This window comes from Corythoichthys intestinalis, chromosome 21 (genome assembly GCF_030265065.1).
Source record: "Corythoichthys intestinalis isolate RoL2023-P3 chromosome 21, ASM3026506v1, whole genome shotgun sequence".
Lineage (NCBI taxonomy): Eukaryota > Metazoa > Chordata > Actinopteri > Syngnathiformes > Syngnathidae > Corythoichthys > Corythoichthys intestinalis.
In genome coordinates this window covers 4640662-4657757 of record NC_080415.1, presented here as the reverse complement: position 1 = coordinate 4657757, position 17096 = coordinate 4640662, and the positions used below count along the sequence as shown (strand labels likewise).

At 39.6% G+C, this 17096-nt stretch overlaps 1 protein-coding gene across 6 annotated transcripts in view; it reads left to right on the top strand.

Annotated features, from left to right (window-relative positions):
* Window positions 1-17096, top strand: part of myo15b (myosin XVB) — a 105457-nt gene that overhangs the window by 78542 nt on the left and 9819 nt on the right. For 5 of the 6 annotated variants that reach the window (XM_057826234.1, XM_057826232.1, XM_057826236.1 and 2 more), the window contains 7 exons: window positions 424-518; window positions 651-728; window positions 1085-1181; window positions 12372-12520; window positions 14095-14225; window positions 16723-16856; window positions 16941-17074. In XM_057826234.1, the coding sequence (XP_057682217.1) occupies window positions 424-518; window positions 651-728; window positions 1085-1181; window positions 12372-12520; window positions 14095-14225; window positions 16723-16856; window positions 16941-17074 (818 nt within the window). Of the gene's footprint in view, window positions 1-423; window positions 519-650; window positions 729-1084; window positions 1182-2869; window positions 2984-12371; window positions 12521-14094; window positions 14226-16722; window positions 16857-16940; window positions 17075-17096 lie in introns of those variants that run through there. The other variant, XM_057826238.1, reaches the window with a different exon arrangement.

Here is a 17096-nt window from a genome sequence, read left to right as displayed (position 1 = left end):
TTTAGAACATTTTTGCTTTGTGGTGTGCCGCGAGATTTTTTTCCGATGTAAAAACATGCCGTGACTCAGAAAGGTTGAAAAACACTGGTGTAAACCAACGTCCTTTTAATTCACCCCTCGTGTTCCAACAGCTTTACATGACTGTTTTATCTTTTATTCTTTATTCTAATCTTGTTTTTTACCCATTAATTTCATAAGCAGAGGTACTACTGTATAATTAAATATCAGTAGAAATGCGAAACGTGTACTGTACTCACTTTTTTGCAATAATGTAAATTCAGTGAGTCATATAGTATGAATTGGAATTTATATATTTTTTTTATTTTTTTTATTTACATGACCTTTTACTGAAAAGAGTCAATGTATAATAACTGACTAAGCTAATGAAATTTAATGCCCCCCCCCAACTGTATGTGTCCACAGAGGTGGCATCTGTGTGTCAGGATAACCTTCAAAGAGCTTTCAATTTTGGGGGTCGCCGTAATATCCCTTCACATATTGAGCTGGAGGCCATCCTGGTGAGTTACGCTATTGCTTTATACAAATTGAAGCATAGTCCAGAAATTGTTCTTTTAAAAAAGGGGGCGTGACGAACTCCTCTTGCATTATTTACAGCTGTAAATTTACCTTACATGTCTTTTTTGGGGTAGGCTGGCAAATCCTCAAGACTCGTTTCTATCCAGCTGCCAGGAGGGGTGGAATTCCCTGTCAAGATACATAGCTTTACTGTAGGTATTACCTTCTATGGGGATTAGTGGTGTAGTGTTGTCATATTTTAATTTGGAAAGTATTGACGTTATCTGTGTATACATGAAGTCAGTCTCTAAATGTAGTGACACAAATGAAAGAGTTAAAAACTTGCCAGTTTACTGTAAAAGAGCTATTTCATTCTTCTCAGTCCTGCAACAAATATGAACATGCACACACCCGTTGAGCTGAGTCACTTGGCACCATGCTTCCTAAATCTCTCTTGATTTGTGGCATACTGTCCTCTACCTTCCTTCCTCTACCTTCAAGTTGTAAGTGTATTGATCTGTCAGTAAAAGCATTTAGATTTAGAAAATTTGTATTGTTTGTCCTCAAGGTGGCAGCCGATGTGGTAAGCGAACTCTGCAAAGAAATGAGCATCTCAAATATCACCGAAATGAAGGAATTCTCCATCTTTGCCAACCGACAGCAAGGTATACAGACTTACGTGACTGTACATTTATATCATACACAGAGGTGGGTAGTAACGTGTTAAATTTAATCCGTTATATTTACTTTTTGAGTAAAATGTACTTCTAAGAGTAGTTTTACCAAGCTATACTTTTTACTTCTACTTGAGTAGATTTGTGAAGGAGGAAAGCTACTGTACTCTTACTCCGCTACTTTTGGCTACACATTTTTCAGTTTTCATTTTAGATCGGACATTTTTGCCAGCACAGTGGCTGTACCAGTTTCATCAATGTGACGTCGCAACTATAACTTGTGACCATTTCAATCACGTGCCATGAAAAAAAAAACATTTTGAGATCGAGCACTGCGGTCACCATTAGTCAAAAGCATGGATTTCAACTTCTCTCCAAGTTTTTATTTGGCACTGATAGAGATATGATCGTTTTAATTTCACGGTAGGCAGGGATGAAAGTGGGCTGGAACGGAAAGATTTGGAGCGGAACAGTGTTTTGATCCCGAAAATATGACGGCAACTGTCAAAACCCTATAATCAAAATAAAAAACACCGCCAGGCTGCCACAGGCGCATCTCATCTCCAAGAAGATAACAATCTACCAACGTCAGATTTACATGCACAAGTGTTAACAACAAGCATAATAAAGTGCTTGTGTAGTGTCATCCATTTCCATCGATATTCATTATTTATTTATTCCACAAAGCTCTCCCCAGCTGCACTTTATCTGAGTCTGATGAGTTGCGTTGATTTCTGCATGCGCGCAGGTCACCACCGACTCAGTTGCCCATTCAATTGGCTGACATACTGACATGTGATCAGCATAGTCAGCTCTGATTAGTTCAAAGGCACTTTTTCTGGAACAGCAAAAAAAAAGAACAAGCTTGTCGAATTATAGTAACAAAAAAGGGCAATGCAACAGAAAATTGATCAGATCTTCAAGAGAAATGAAAGAGCTGAAGAGGCTGGTTTATTTTATTTTTTTATTTTAGTTCATTTGCTGATGGGGATGCGCAGAACATCTTCCATGTCAATGTGCAATTTTATTTCATTTTTGTTAGTCTACTTATTTATTTCCTTATAATTTAAAACAATCAATGTTACCGTGTTCTTGAAAATATATTCCATTTCACTGTGCCCAATGTAGGTCAATTGTACTTATTTTTGTTTTTGTTTATTTTTGTATGCTATTCATATCTTCATTATTTAAAAAGATAAGTATCGTATTTTATTTCCACCAATTGGATGGACCCTAGCCTCTACTGTAGCGTCTATTCTATGCGCCGTATAATGCGGTGCTCTTTATATATGAAAAAAAGTTTTGAAATCAGCTATTCATTGAAGATGCGCCTTGTAATGCGGTCCGCCTTATAGTGCGGAAAATAAGGTAAATGTTTACCGTAATTTCTGGACTATAAAGCACAGCAGAGTATAAAACGCACCGGCCAAAGTTCACAAAATTTTCGAAATAAATCCACAAATATGCCGTACCTGACTATAAGCCGCAAGTGTACGTAGCTTAACATTTGACATATACAGAGTGACCCAAAAAAAAGTTTACACTCAGTTGACTGCTTGTTTAAAAGCCATTGAAACATATCTAAATAGGTTGTCATGCTTAAGTGATTCATTAAGGTCACTCAATACAGCTGGTAATCTCTCGTCTCTACAATTCCTGTGCTTCTGCTGAAAATGAAGAAAACTTTAGCTGTACCTGAATTGCTGCGTGCCGGTCTGACACCTACTGAGATTGCAGCAAATCTGAGAATATCCAGATGTGCAGTCAACAAAGTTAAAAAGAAGCTAAAAGATACTGGAACAGCCTCACGAAAACCTGGGTCTGGAAGTGCCCGATCTGTGGGGACCAAAAAGTTGATCGACAAGGTCATATGTGGCCACCCAGAGTCCAGATCTCAATCCCCTGGATTATAGCATATGGGCAACTGTGGAGGACAGTGCCTGTAAGAAGCCACAAACTTCTGTGGCAGCCTTGGAGAGGTCCATTGTTAGATCTTGGGAAAAGATGACAGCATCCTACATAAAGAAGACCTGTCAAGCGTTCCGCAGGCGCATGGAGCCTGTTGTGACACTTAAGGGAGGACACATTGAAAAATAGAGTGTACTGTACGTGTTCTTTACAATAATGTATAATTTGTGATTAGATTCTAATTTAAACTGAATAAACATGGCATCTAAGTTGTATTATGGCAGTGTAAACATTTTTTTGGGTCACCCTGTACAGAGATGTTATACTGAAATATTTGATTGATCAGAAATATACTTATTAACAGGATAAACACACATCAACATCACCAACGCGTGTTGTCTGAATGCTTACACAGCACTAGGACCGTGCTTATCAAAGTCCTAAGTGATAGTTGTTGGAATACTGATGCAGGCAAATCATGTGTTCTGCTACTATTGGATCTAAGCGCCGGATTTGACACGGTTGATCTCAACACACTACTCAACAGATTGGAACACTGCGTAGGGCTTACTGACACTGCTCGTCAGTGGTTCACATCTTATTTACATGATAGGGATTTCTTTGTGTCACTCAGAAACCATCAGTCAGAACGAACCAAATTCACGTTTGGAATTCCTCAAGGGTAAATTCTTGGACCACTCTTATTTAACATCTACATATATGCTTCCCCTAACTCAGATTATGGAACAGTATGACATCTCCTATCACACCTATGCAGATGACACACAACTCTACAAATTCTGTGTCCCCACATGATTATAGCCCCTAAGTCTCCCTGAGTAAATGCATTCACCAAATCAATGAATGGATGTGCCAGAATTTTCTCCAGCTAAATGTGGAGAAGACAGAAGTGATCATTTTTGGGCCAATAAAGGAAAGATCAAAGATAAGCAGGCACCTTAGCACAATGTCACTTACAGCTACAAATCAAGTCAGAAATCTTGGCGTAATAATTGACTCAGAACTAAAATTTGATAGCCAAGAACAAGAACCAAACAGGGTGAGACAGCATTTAGTTTATTATATTTCTCCCCTCTGGAACAAGTTACCTGAAGGTATAACTGTTAGCTCCTTTAAATCAGGGCTAAAAACGCTTTTGTTTAGCACAGCATATTCATAACTGCCTGTATGTTTTAAGCTATTTGCTTTCTATTCCCTTTTGTGCTTTATCTCCATTGCTGATTTCAATTACCATATTGGCCCGAATATAAGACGGTGTGTTTTGCATTGAAATAACACTGAAAAAGTGGGGGTCATCTAATATTCGCGGTCTAGACATTATACCCATTTACGACGCTAGATGGCGCCAGATATCTTTGAAGCGATGTTCTGTGATGACAGATCTCAGCTACTCTCAAGTTTAACCAGTTTGCATTATTTTTTTTATTGCAATGTTTTTCATTATTCAGATTTGTTTCAAGACTACAGTTACAGTTAGATTCCACTTTGATGGTTAAAGCAGTTATTGCAATTTTGCCGTTTTATCACAATAGATTGGTTTATTTACATTTCAAAAACCGGAAGCCATTCATTTACAAATGTGATTGCACTTTAGTTTACATTTTTAAATGTTCAGATATTAAGATTTGAATGAGGCAAAATAACATGCTTTTTCTCTCAAATATATTGTTATAATCATGTTTCAGATGTACTGTAGTTATTTTCTGTATAAAAATTAATTTGGTGTTCAAAAAGTCGTTTTTCAAACTTGAGTCTTGAAAAAGAGGGGGTCTTCTTAAAATCAGGGCTGTCTTATATTCGGGCCAATACGGTATTGTTATTATTATTTTGATTTTATTTTTGTTTGTGAAATGCGATTTAAATGCGATTTTTATGTGTAATTTTATTTCCTGTTACGGTTGTCTTTGTTTTTACGTTCTATTGATTTAATGTGATTTTTATGATCTTCATGTGATGTAGGCACTTTGAATTGCCTTGTGTTGAATTGTGCTATATAAATAAATTTGCCTTGCCATGCTTAAAAACAAACTAACTTTAATAAAACAGGTCACTACATTTGCAAAGATAGCTAATCCACTTTACCTTGCCTTCTAAACTTGAAGTGGATGAAATCCTCTTAAAAACGGCTCACAGCTAGCGTTAACCCTAATATAGCAGCTTTGTCATAGCATACTGTGGCAATAAAGTCCTCCAAGTCCCATTTGAAAACATCTAATCAACGCTATCATTGCATTCTCTTGTCATAGCAAATAGTGCAAATAATGCCCATCCATTAAATTTTTTTCTTTTGTAGCAGCATGTTAGTATCAGATGGAACCATATTCATCTAGTTTTTGAGTAAGTCTGATGACCTTCTGGCAAGTTTTAACGGTGCTAGTGTAGTGGCTGAGAGCTATGTCATGGCAAAATTTGGAAAGCCATTCTTTAAAAATGCGTCTAATTATCCAATTATATAATTTTGAAAATGTGTCTAATTATCCAATATGATAATTTTTTAACAAGAAAATATGAAGCACGTCTGTCCAGAACAAAAAAGAATCTATAAATAAGCCACTTCCTTATAAAAGCAGCGGCTTATAGTCTGAAAAATACGGTACATTATCTTAAATTTTAACGTACATCCTATGTTCTTAAGTAGATAAAACTGAGGTTTTGCATTTATATGTGAGGAAATGATGGAAAATGAAAATTAGGAGAGGGATGTTTGGGGTACTGCTTTTTTTGTTAACTGTTATTTTGCAAATCCTTGAAAAAATAAAATTTTGAAAAAAAAATCTTTTTCTCATGTATGCCTTGTAAAAGTATGTGTAATGCAATAGCTTAATGCATTTGTAAAACCATTTTTTTGTGTGTGTAGGTAGGTGTAACTGCGCCAAAAGCATTTTTGTCATCATTTTTGTGGTTTTAGGAGATTTGGACCCACCCCCCTACTTCAAAGATGAATGAATAAATAAATAAAATAAATTCTGGCTCCGTGGCGACCGTGGGAGTTCAGGCTAGAAATTCTAGCCGTTTTCACCCCTGATGGTAGGAAATGCGTTTTCTCCACCTCAGGGCACTGATGATCTTTGGACGGGTGAGCTTTCATTTCTGTAGATTTTTGTCGTCGGAATTCATTGATTATTGTGTATTTTGGAAGACTACTTTCATTTTTATTTGAGTAATATTATTTTGAATTAACCCTACCCTTACTTGAAGAAAACCTTTGGCTACTCTACCCACCTCTGATCATACTGCCTTATCAACTACACACAGGCTCAACTGTGCACTACAAACCTTTTTTAAAAAACAGTGACAGTCATGTTTTTTTATCTTGCTCAACTTTTACATTTTTACATTAACTATAGAATCACCAGAGGTGGGTAGAGTAGCCAAAAAGTTTTCTAAGGGTAAGAGTAGCATTACTTCAAAATAACTGCTTACAATGAGAGATTTTTTTTCAACACATCATCTATAATACTTCAATAGGAACTGTTATTATTATACTGTACCTATGACATGACCATACTAGTCCATAAAATACACAAAAATCATTGAATTCTGACTAGAGAAATCCACAGAAAAGAAGCATCACCCTACAAAAGGCCACTAATGCCCTCGAGTGGAGAAAACATATTTCCCACAATAGGGAATGGGACGTACTACGTCATTGTTTGGACGCGCCCCCATGCTGGCAATACGATTCACTTCCGGTTCGGCAGACTCAATGCGGATTGTAACGTGTGGTCGTGCTAAGCTAACTCTTTCGGTGTTTTAGAAAGAAAATATGGGTGCTTATTGTTGCGTTACCGGGTGCAACAGCGTCTCCTACGACAAAAAAAGGGGTTAGGAAAAATGGACTCACTTTTCACCGTTTTCCTGCATGGAGGACCAAATATCAGATCACGAAGGTACGACAGATGGCTGGATTGCAGCGGTTCGTCGGAAAAGCATTTCTTATGATCATATTTCTGCTGGAATGAGAGTGTGTTCCCGTCATCTCTACTCTTGTAAGTTGAACGATTTATCCGTTTTGGTTTCAATACGTTTTTTTTTTTTTTTTTTTACCATTGTGTAAATCTGCCTCGGTAGCAATGCTAACCTACTCCTCCTCCTCACCTACCTGTTATGTTCCTAGGAAAACCTGCATATGAAATGCTGACAACACATCCCGATTGGTCACCATATCTCTTCTTGGGTTATTCTGAGGTCAAGCGCACCACATCGGAGCGTTATGAGAGGTTGGAAAGGCGAAGAGTGCACGCTGAAACTTCAGTTTGCTCTGCTCTTACAAACACGAGCCCAAGTGTTGTTGTGAAGTCAATAAAATATGAATACCAAAACATGACTCGAACAACTTCTTGACAAACTGTAACTGCTTGTTGTTTACTTCAGGTCTTCATAATAAACAGGTGTAATAATTACAAAGTCAGGTGACTTAATTTTGTTATTCTATTTGGAATATGCATTGACAATTTTGGGACAGTGTTGTAGACAAGAACTGGGACTGATAAATTGCAATAGATTTATTTCAAGTAATGCAATTTCTCCAATACGATATTTGAATTGACAGTTTAAAATCTTTAAATTAGTGCCCACCCTCTGACGGTTGCAGCAAATATTATATAATAAATTATAAGTAATACACAAATACAAGATCACAATAAACGTGTCTTTGTCAAAGCAGTTTAAAACACTATTTACTGGCCTTGGGTAAATTGCCAGACAGGATAAATATGTGCTTTAAAGTTCTTGCATTTCCATTTTAAGTATTGCAAGTACTAGTCTCCAACACAGTATTTGAACTGACAGTTTAAAACCATTTTAGTACAAAATGGCCCAAACTCTGGCAGGGGGCAGCAAATATTATAATACATAATATAATACATTATAAAAAGCTATATACTATATAAATACAAGATCACAACAAAACCTGTATTTTTCAAAGCAGTTAAAAAACATCCAGTGGCCTTAGGTAAATAAAGGTGTATAAATATGTACTTCACACTTCTTGCATTTCTATTTTAGGTATTGCAACTTTTCCAACACTATTTGAATTGACAGTTTAAAGTCTACATTAGAGCAAATAAGAATATTATAAATTAAAAATAATAATAGAATATATAAATTCAACATTACAATGAAACGTGTCTTTGGCAAAGTGGTTAAAAAAAACAAAAAAATACGTCACTGGCCATAGTTAAATAGCCAGTCAGAATAAATATGTGCATTAAAGTTGTTGCATTTTCACAAGTTAAAAGCCTGCAGTTCATCGACAAGAAGGGCAGACCCAGATGGCGTCTGCTGCAGGGGCTTGTTTGAGTCCGACACAGGACAAATGGAACCACTCCACTGAACAAATTTTCTTTGTCAAATGATCCAAGAAGAGAGATGGTGACCAATCTGGATGTCTTGTCAGCAGGTTTACCTAGTAACACAACAGATAGGTGAGAAGGAGGAGTAGGTTAGCATTGCTACCGAGGCAGATTTACACAATGGTAAAAAAAATAAAAAAAGGTATTGAAACCAAAACGGATAAATCGTTCAATTTACAGAGTAGAGATGACAGGAACACACTCTCATTCCAGCAGAAATATGATCATAAGAAATGCTTTTCCGACGAACCGCTGCAATCCAGCCATCTGTCGTACCTTCGTGATCTGATATTTGGTCCTCCATGCAGGAAAACGGTGAAAAGTGAGTCCATTTTTCCTAGCCCCTTTTTTGTCGTAGGAGACGCTGTTGCACCCGGTAACGCAACAATAAGCACCCATATTTTCTTTCTAAAACACCGAAAGAGTTAGCTTAGCACGACCACACGTTACAATCCGCATTGAGTCTGCCGAACCGGAAGTGAATCATATTGCCAGCATGGAGGCGCGTCCAAACAATGACGTAGTACGTCCCATTCCCTATCAAATTCAAACGATCATTTCTGCAATTTCCATGGTTTAGCGGTGCCCCAAAAAATTTTGGGAGAGAAGTTGAAATCCCCGTTTTTTGATCATGTTGACATCAGCGCTATATGTAAAATACAGATTTTTTTTTTTTTTTTTTTACTGTGCTTTAAAGACACCACATTATTGAACGGGCTGCTGTGATCATACGACTTCTGACTGCAAGCTTGTGTGTGGTTATTTGACTGTATTGTTCCATCTAATTGGTATAATGGAGTCATATGATTATTGTTGCATGTTCCAATTGTGGAAACTTGTAGAGCCACTGTGGGCATCTGGCAGAAATAAAGTCAAACCTAATATGTAAATAAAGGGCTTTTCACACTAGCATCAGCCCAGTGTGAAGAGCGCTCCACGGCAAGCGTAAAACGGGAGGAGTAACGGAGCCTGACGTAGATGCTGTCAGGAAGTGAAAAGCAGCAAGCATATTTACTATAGGCCCAAGCACCAATGTGTTTATTTTGGATTGTTGCACAAGAAAACAGCAACTTTTCCTATTTCAAGGAGTAGGCTGCATTATGATAGCCATGAAAAGAGTTTTACTAGTTTCAGTAATTCATTGAGAAGGTGAATCACATTTGTTTTTGTTCAAGAACTACATTTCCAGGTACCATTTAGCTTGGCAAGGAGAGGTATGAGAGTCATGTTTTAAGTGTCCCAGAGTTCACAAAACTTAAAAAAATAAAATAATTTATCAAAGTTTCGTCAGCCGTGGTTTGCATTTATCCGTCCAGTGAAATAGCCTGGTAGCACAGATATATGCTACGATGTTTATGATATATGCCTAGATATAGGCTGGATGGACGTCCTCGTTGCCACCCCCGTCTCATCTGGCTAGATGGACCTCTTCTTGTTCCTTTACTCTACTGCATCTTTACAGACTGTAACCCCGTCTGCTAATTCCCATTAGCAGTCCTGGTGCATTCTGTCTATCCATCCTGGGAGTGGATCTCTCCTGATTGTGGTACTCCCCAAGGTTTCTCATTTCCTCCCAAAGAGCTTGGAGTTTTTGGGAGTTTTTCCTTGCCGACATGGAGGGTCCAAGGATGGGGGATGCCCAGGACTTGAACTTTATTTATTCATCTTTGTTTACTTCATTTGCTGTTTCTGACTGTGTATCAAATTGCCTCTGCAAAGCCCTTTGAGACAACCTTGTTGTGATTTAGGACTATACAAATAAAATTGAATTGAATATAGGTACACCTCCCCCTCTGCTATTGGATGCGTTGTTGACGTCAGCGTGGCGGCGCTCTGAAAATAAAGCAAGGCTCTATTTTGGGCCCCGCCTCTCGCTGCAAATTCATTCAAACTTGCCATTCCGCACGAAATGGCTGCCCACCACTCACTTTCGCCGAGAGGTCCCCTCCTACATAAACAATGAATGGGTTGCCCCTGAACCACTTCACACTAGGCTGCCGCTAGTTTAAAATGGCCTGAGGCTACATCTACGCCAGGGTTCACTAAATCCGGACCTCGGTGCCACTTTTCCTGTCGTCTATTCCACGTCTCTCTCCCCTAACACACCTGAATCAAATGATTATGTCATCAGCAACCTCTCCAGAAGCCTGATAATGATCCTGATTATTTTTATTCAGCTATGTTGGAGGAGGGAGACATGGAAAACACGACAGGAAAAGTGGCACCGAGGTCCGGATTTAGTGAACCCTGATCTACGCTAAGACAGATCATTTTCTCCAGGGTATTTTTATACCTGTCCACACTTACGTTTAACGTGAGTTTAAGACCCATATGGATTGGGAGGGGCCAGCCCCCGACTGGCTGATCGGAGAAAAACGCGGGAGACGAGCTCTGTAAAAAACGCTCATCTCAGCATTATCCGTGTTGGAAGGACCACAAATGGGCACTGAATTGAAGCATATTATTGAGGCGGAGTTTGAAGTTTCAAGAAAAATGTGTGGAAAAGAAAAGAGGATAAACGAGGAATGCTACGTCTTGATCATCCGCCTCCATTGTTTACGATGCCATCTTGCCGCACTTAGGGCCCAAGTACACCGCATGCGTGATCGTTGCGTTTCCGGTCCGACTCCGGTAAAAAATAGCGCCGGAGCCAATCCGTTCCCATTATATCCTATTGTTCAACGTATACCGGCCGCGTCAGTGCTCCGGCTTGACTGCGAACCACCTCCGGCGTGCCGCATGCCCGCCGGATGGTATAGGCTATTTTCTATTTTTGCCGGACACGCATCCGGCAAAATGGGCGGAGCTGGGCCTGGACGTAACAACCCAGGTGCCTAATCACGGTTTAAACACGAGCGAAGATGGATGATGAGCGCTTCATCATGGAGGTGGAAACCCACAAAATCATTTATGATGCAGCAGATCCTTTCTATAAGGACAATATAAAAAAGGAAGCTGCAAGGTGTCCTATTATGTGTGTTTTTCTGTCCTGATCTCATCATGATGCAGTCATGTCTGTCTCTTAATTCCAGATTAACTAAAATATCAATATGCAAAAAAAATATGTGCTCTCTCTCTGCTTCTCTGATGAGTATAGACTCCGTGTGTTTTTCGTTGTTTTAGATGGCACATTATTGCGCGCGATCATGCGAGAGCTCACGGGGGGGGGGGGGGGGGGGGGGGGACGAGGTTGGCGGACCGCAGCCGTGCAGCAGCCGGTATGATTTGCCTGTTTTTGACGGACTGCGTGGCACGCAGGCAACACTGAACCGGACCGGAACCACAACGATCACGCATGCAGTGTACTTGGGCCTTTAAAGTGGCGACGGCATGACGTCACTTCCTTGGTATCCGATTGTTGTACGGAGACAACAGTCCGTATTACATGGCAGATAATATTACCTACATTATGCGTCTAACAACTAATCCGGATAAAAGGCATACTAGTGTAGCCGACATGCCGTAGAGTCCAACTAATTACACATTTAGGGTCATTATCTGTCCTAGTGTAGGCGTAGCCTGAGAGAGGAAAAATGTGTAGCCGAAAGTAGCGCAGTAATATTAGTGTTGCTTCTTCACAAATCTATTGAAGTAAGAGTAAAAAATAATGCTGTAGTAAAACTACTCTGAGAAGTACATTTTTCGCCAAAAGTTACTCAAGTAAATGTAACACCTGTGGCAAGGCAACCCTGCTCTCCGCAAAATACAGAAGAGTGTTAATCAAAAAACAAATCAGAACTTAAAACGCAACTTAAACTACATTTTTAGTGAGTTGAATTATTGCAAGTACAATCATGTATGGAGGTAGTGGCTGGTGCTTGCATGTTTTTCTTTTTGGCATCAATAAAATGAAACTGATGAAAATGTAACTTTAATTGAAGTACTGCGTTACTTTCAGATGGTATGGTGCGCCCTACTCATTTCAATGAGTACCTGATGGACTTTTTGCTGGATGATGGCAGCATTTTCTTGTCACTGAGAAGAGTGATGTGGCAAATCCCACTGTGTTTCAATAATGACCTATATGTGGATTTTCACTATCAACAGGTAAGATTAAGTTTCCAATTAATGACTCACTCATTCCTGCTACTGTACAGTGTGTGTGTGTATGCTGTGAAGCGATTAAAGCTTTTAATCGCAGTTAATCACATTTATTATAGTTAACTCGTAGTTAAATGGCACTTTTTGTGTTAAAAATAAACAAAAAAACATTCTGAGCCATCATTTTATCAAATTATAATACTTGTGCTGTCAAGCGATTAAAAGATTAATCGCATGCAGTCCATTGTTAACTTGCGATTAATCGCATTTTGTTGTAATTTTTTGGGGGGGTGGGGAATGATTATATATGTTTTGAATGCACCTTTTTAGCACAGGAGTTGACCAATGTGCTTACCTTACATCATTCAAATTTAAGCTTCATTACAAACAAGAGTTGCGCAACTCTACATTTGTAAAGATGAACTGAATCTCATTTTTTCCAAAGTAACTTTAAATAAAAAGGCGGCACAGGGGTTAAGTTGTTAGCACATCAGCTCACAGTTCTAAGATCAAGAATTCAAGCCTGGGTCGCCCGTGGAGTTTTATTTTATTTTATTTTATTTTTTTAATGTTATTTATTTATATTTGCTACAATCTATAACACTTGTATTTTATATCTTTATTTTATTTACATTTCTATATACATAAATGTATACTTTATTGAAATTTATCATTGGTTTCATATTATTTATTAAATAAAATTACCCCAAAAATGTGAAAAATGAGATAAAATGATTGAACTCACCAAAACACTTATCTTCCAAAGCATTTATATCGTTCATTTGTGCATTTTACGGGGGGGTTGTACCAGTCAATCCACCTCAAAGTGCCACATTTTGGGTTAAAATGGCAAAGTTAAGTTTTGCCTGGGAATGTAGATTTCACCCCGATCCTCTGTGTTCTTCTGCCCAAAAATGGTGAGCTCCGGGCGGCCGCGTGAGCAGCACCAACCGCCTGGAGCCTCGATGCTGGTAGTTCTTGTGGTGCTCGAAAACATTCACATTCTTTCATTCCACACGTTCATTCGCAGTTTATATGCGCATTGCAGCTCAATAAATGACAATAAATGCCAAAATCTACCTCAGAGTGCCACATTTTGGGCTAAAAAGACAAACTTACTTTGCCTGACTTGGGGATCTCACTCTGATCCTCTGTGTGTTTTTGCCCGTATATACAGTGATATGAAAAAGTGTCTTAACCTTTTGGAACTTCTCACATTTCTGCATAAAATCATCAAATATGATCTGATCTCTGTCAAAACCACACAGATGAAAAAACAGTGTCTGCTGTAACTTAAACCACCCAAACATTTATTGGTTTTCATATTACCATATATGCCTGAGTTGGGTACCCTTGCGGTAACTTGATCGCCTTCTTATGTCGTCCAAAGCATGTTTAGCCAGCACCATTGTAGGTTCCACAAATGCCAGCCCTACATCATTCATCCTAAAACAATGTGAAAGGTCACAAGTTTTTCATAAGTTACTCACTTATTGGTGTTTTAAAGCATCAATTGGTTTAATGACAATTAATGACAAAATGCTGTCGCTCTCTCTCCTTTTCTCATCTGTGGTGTGTAGCTCAAGGAGGAGTATTTGAATGGGCTGCTCCGACTCACTGCTGCTGCAGATGGGCACTCATCTCTCCACCGGATCGCAGAGTTGTCTGTCCTGCAACACCTGTCCAAGGGACTGCGAATGGAGCTCTCAGAGTGAGTGTTTACCTACAGTATTTCATTGACTCTGTTTAGTGGCACCTCTAAACCAGGGGTGTCCAAACCGGTCCTCAAGGGCTGCTGTGGGTCCTGGTTTTTGTTCCTAGTGATCGAGCACAGACTGTTTAACCAATGAGGTTTCTGCTAAAACAAACAGCACCTGACTACAATCAGCTGATTACACCAGATTGGTGCAAAGGTGCTTTAAGCAGTGGTTAAAGTGGGATTTCATAGGTGGGGGAGCATGTACTCTCAAAAGAGAAATACAGACCGGATTGACAGGAAAAACACACATGGCAATCTAACATGGCTAACTAAAACACAAAAAAACAGCAAACCACCAGCGTAACACAGCGACTTGGGCAGTGTTGTGCATGAACGCGTTCAATGAATGATCGTTCATGAACACTTTCATCTTTTGGGTGAACGTGAACAAAATGCATCATATTTTTGTCGCATGAACGTTACTGTGAACGCGCTCATTCTAGCGGTTGTGACCGGCGTTCATAACCTCATTCATTATTAAGTAATGGTGTTGTGCAGCAAAGAACGCAACTACTGCGGTATATGTGATGTCAACTTTTTTTTTTTTTGTATGCACCGTAAGGACCCAAATACACCAGATGCATGATCGTTCCAGTTCCGGTCCGGCTCAGTGTTGACTGCGTGCCACGCAGTACGTCAAAAACAGGCAAATCACACCGGCTGCGCACGGCTGCGGTCCACCAACTCCGTTCCCTCGTGAGCGCTCGCGTGAGCGCGCGCTATAATGTGCCATTTAAAACAACGAAAAACACACGGAGTTTATACTCTGAGCACTGTTTCTTTCATGAGTCTTTAGAATGCATCACACGGGAGGGAGCGTGAGGTCACACGACAAGCAGTCGCCGAGTTTCGATTGAAGTAATTCTTGAGAAAAAGACAAACATCGTTACTTTGGATGTTAGATTGCCCGAGACAGGCGGAGCTTCTCCGGTTACCCGTTTGGTGAGTCTCGCTCTCCTGGAAGTGACGACAGATTGGCTGTCCAAAAAGTCACGAAAGTGAAGGCGATTGCGCCTGTGTGACTTGGGGTACCACACAGTTTCTTTTTGTGGTTTAATTTTCCCTTATGCATTTTTTATATACTCCAGTTCGCTCGGCATAGAGTCGGGAGGGGCCGACTCTGCTGCTGGCTGAGCAGTGACCGCTTCACACATTGTCCACTTTCTTTTTCTTCTGTTGTATTTTCCCTTGGCAAACCAGCTGGTTACATTACCGCCAACTAGTGGATTTAACCGTGAAGGAGTCAATAACAACAACAACAAAATTGCGCGTTACTAGTCGTGCATGTGCAAGTAAATGAAAAAAATACTCGCATTCTCTCTAATTTCAGTCGCAAAATGCAACCATTTGATCGCACTCTAGCGCCCTGTACTACATTATTAACCTGGCACACTAGATTGATTGTTCTGCATATCAGCTACAAATATATTCCACATATCAAACTGGGCAAGATCCAGTTGAGATCTTTTTAATGGGAGGAACCTTCAACTGACTGGATGACGGATGTTATCACTAGTGAAAACAGTGTTTCCCATCTCAAAAGCTTTTAGCGACGTTCTTTGCTCCTCTTTGAATGAGTGAATGTAAATGTGAAAAAAACACGTTGAGTATCAATTATTTGTTCAATGGAACAAAAATAATACAATAGTTTGAACATTTGAACATTGACAAAAGTCCACCTCCACTCCATGTATTATTGTGAATCAGATGCTCCTGTTTGAGGTCGTTAGCTGCTTAAAGACACCTGTCCACCCCATATGATCAGTAAGACTCAAACTTGTAACATGGTGATGACCAAAGACACCCGAGAAAAAATTGTACAGCTCCACAAGGCTGGAAAGGGATACAGAGGAATTTCCGAGCAGCTTGGTGAAAAAAAGGTCCACTGTTGGAGCAATCATGAGAAAATAGAAGAAGCTAAACATGACGGTCAATCTCAATTGGAGTGGAGCCCCATGTAAGTTATCACCTTGTGGGGTCTCAATGATCCTAGGAAGAAGATCCTATAAGAAGTATCTAGCATGGCCTAGCCAGTCTCCAGATCTAAACCCAATCGAAAACCTTTGGAGGGAGTTCAGACTCTTTCTCAGCGACAGCCCAGAAACTTGACTGATCTGAAGAAGATCTGTGTGGTGGAGTGGGCCAAGATCCCCCCTGCAGTGTGTGCAAACCTAGTGAAAAACTACAGGAAACGTTCGGCCCCAGTAATTGCCTACAAAGGCTACTTTACCAAATAATAACATTCGTTTTCTCGGGTGTTCAAATACTTATTTTCTTCCATGCTACACACAGTCAATGAATGAGACCAGGACCGTCCAGCCTATGTCATGATCCCGACACACACACACAAAAAATGGTGGTTGGAGAAGTACTGGTGCAAAATGTTGATACAGAAACTCATTTTACTGTATGAGCATGACTATTGCTTTCTATGTTTTTCCTCTGTCAGGTTGGAAATAAAGGAATACTTGCCTGCTCAGGAGGGGAAGGACCTGAATATGGATGAGATCAACTCTTTATGTTCGATCAAAATCGCCACCATGGAATCTCTCAGCCCACTTGATGCAAAAATACAATTCATCGGTTCGTAGGAAGATGGTTCTCCTCTCCCCTATAACCTTGAGTCATTTCAAATCAACTTGTTTGTCTGCATTTGCTATCATTTAGTGTTTCTGAGTGGTGAAGAGATGTTTGGCTCCAAAAATTACTTGGCCCAGAAAGTCAGTCGACGTGGACTTCCTTCCCCCTGCATTGTTAGTGTCAGTCAAGATGGACTGCTATTTATTCACCCCAAAACACAGGTACAGAGTGTCAATCATTTAT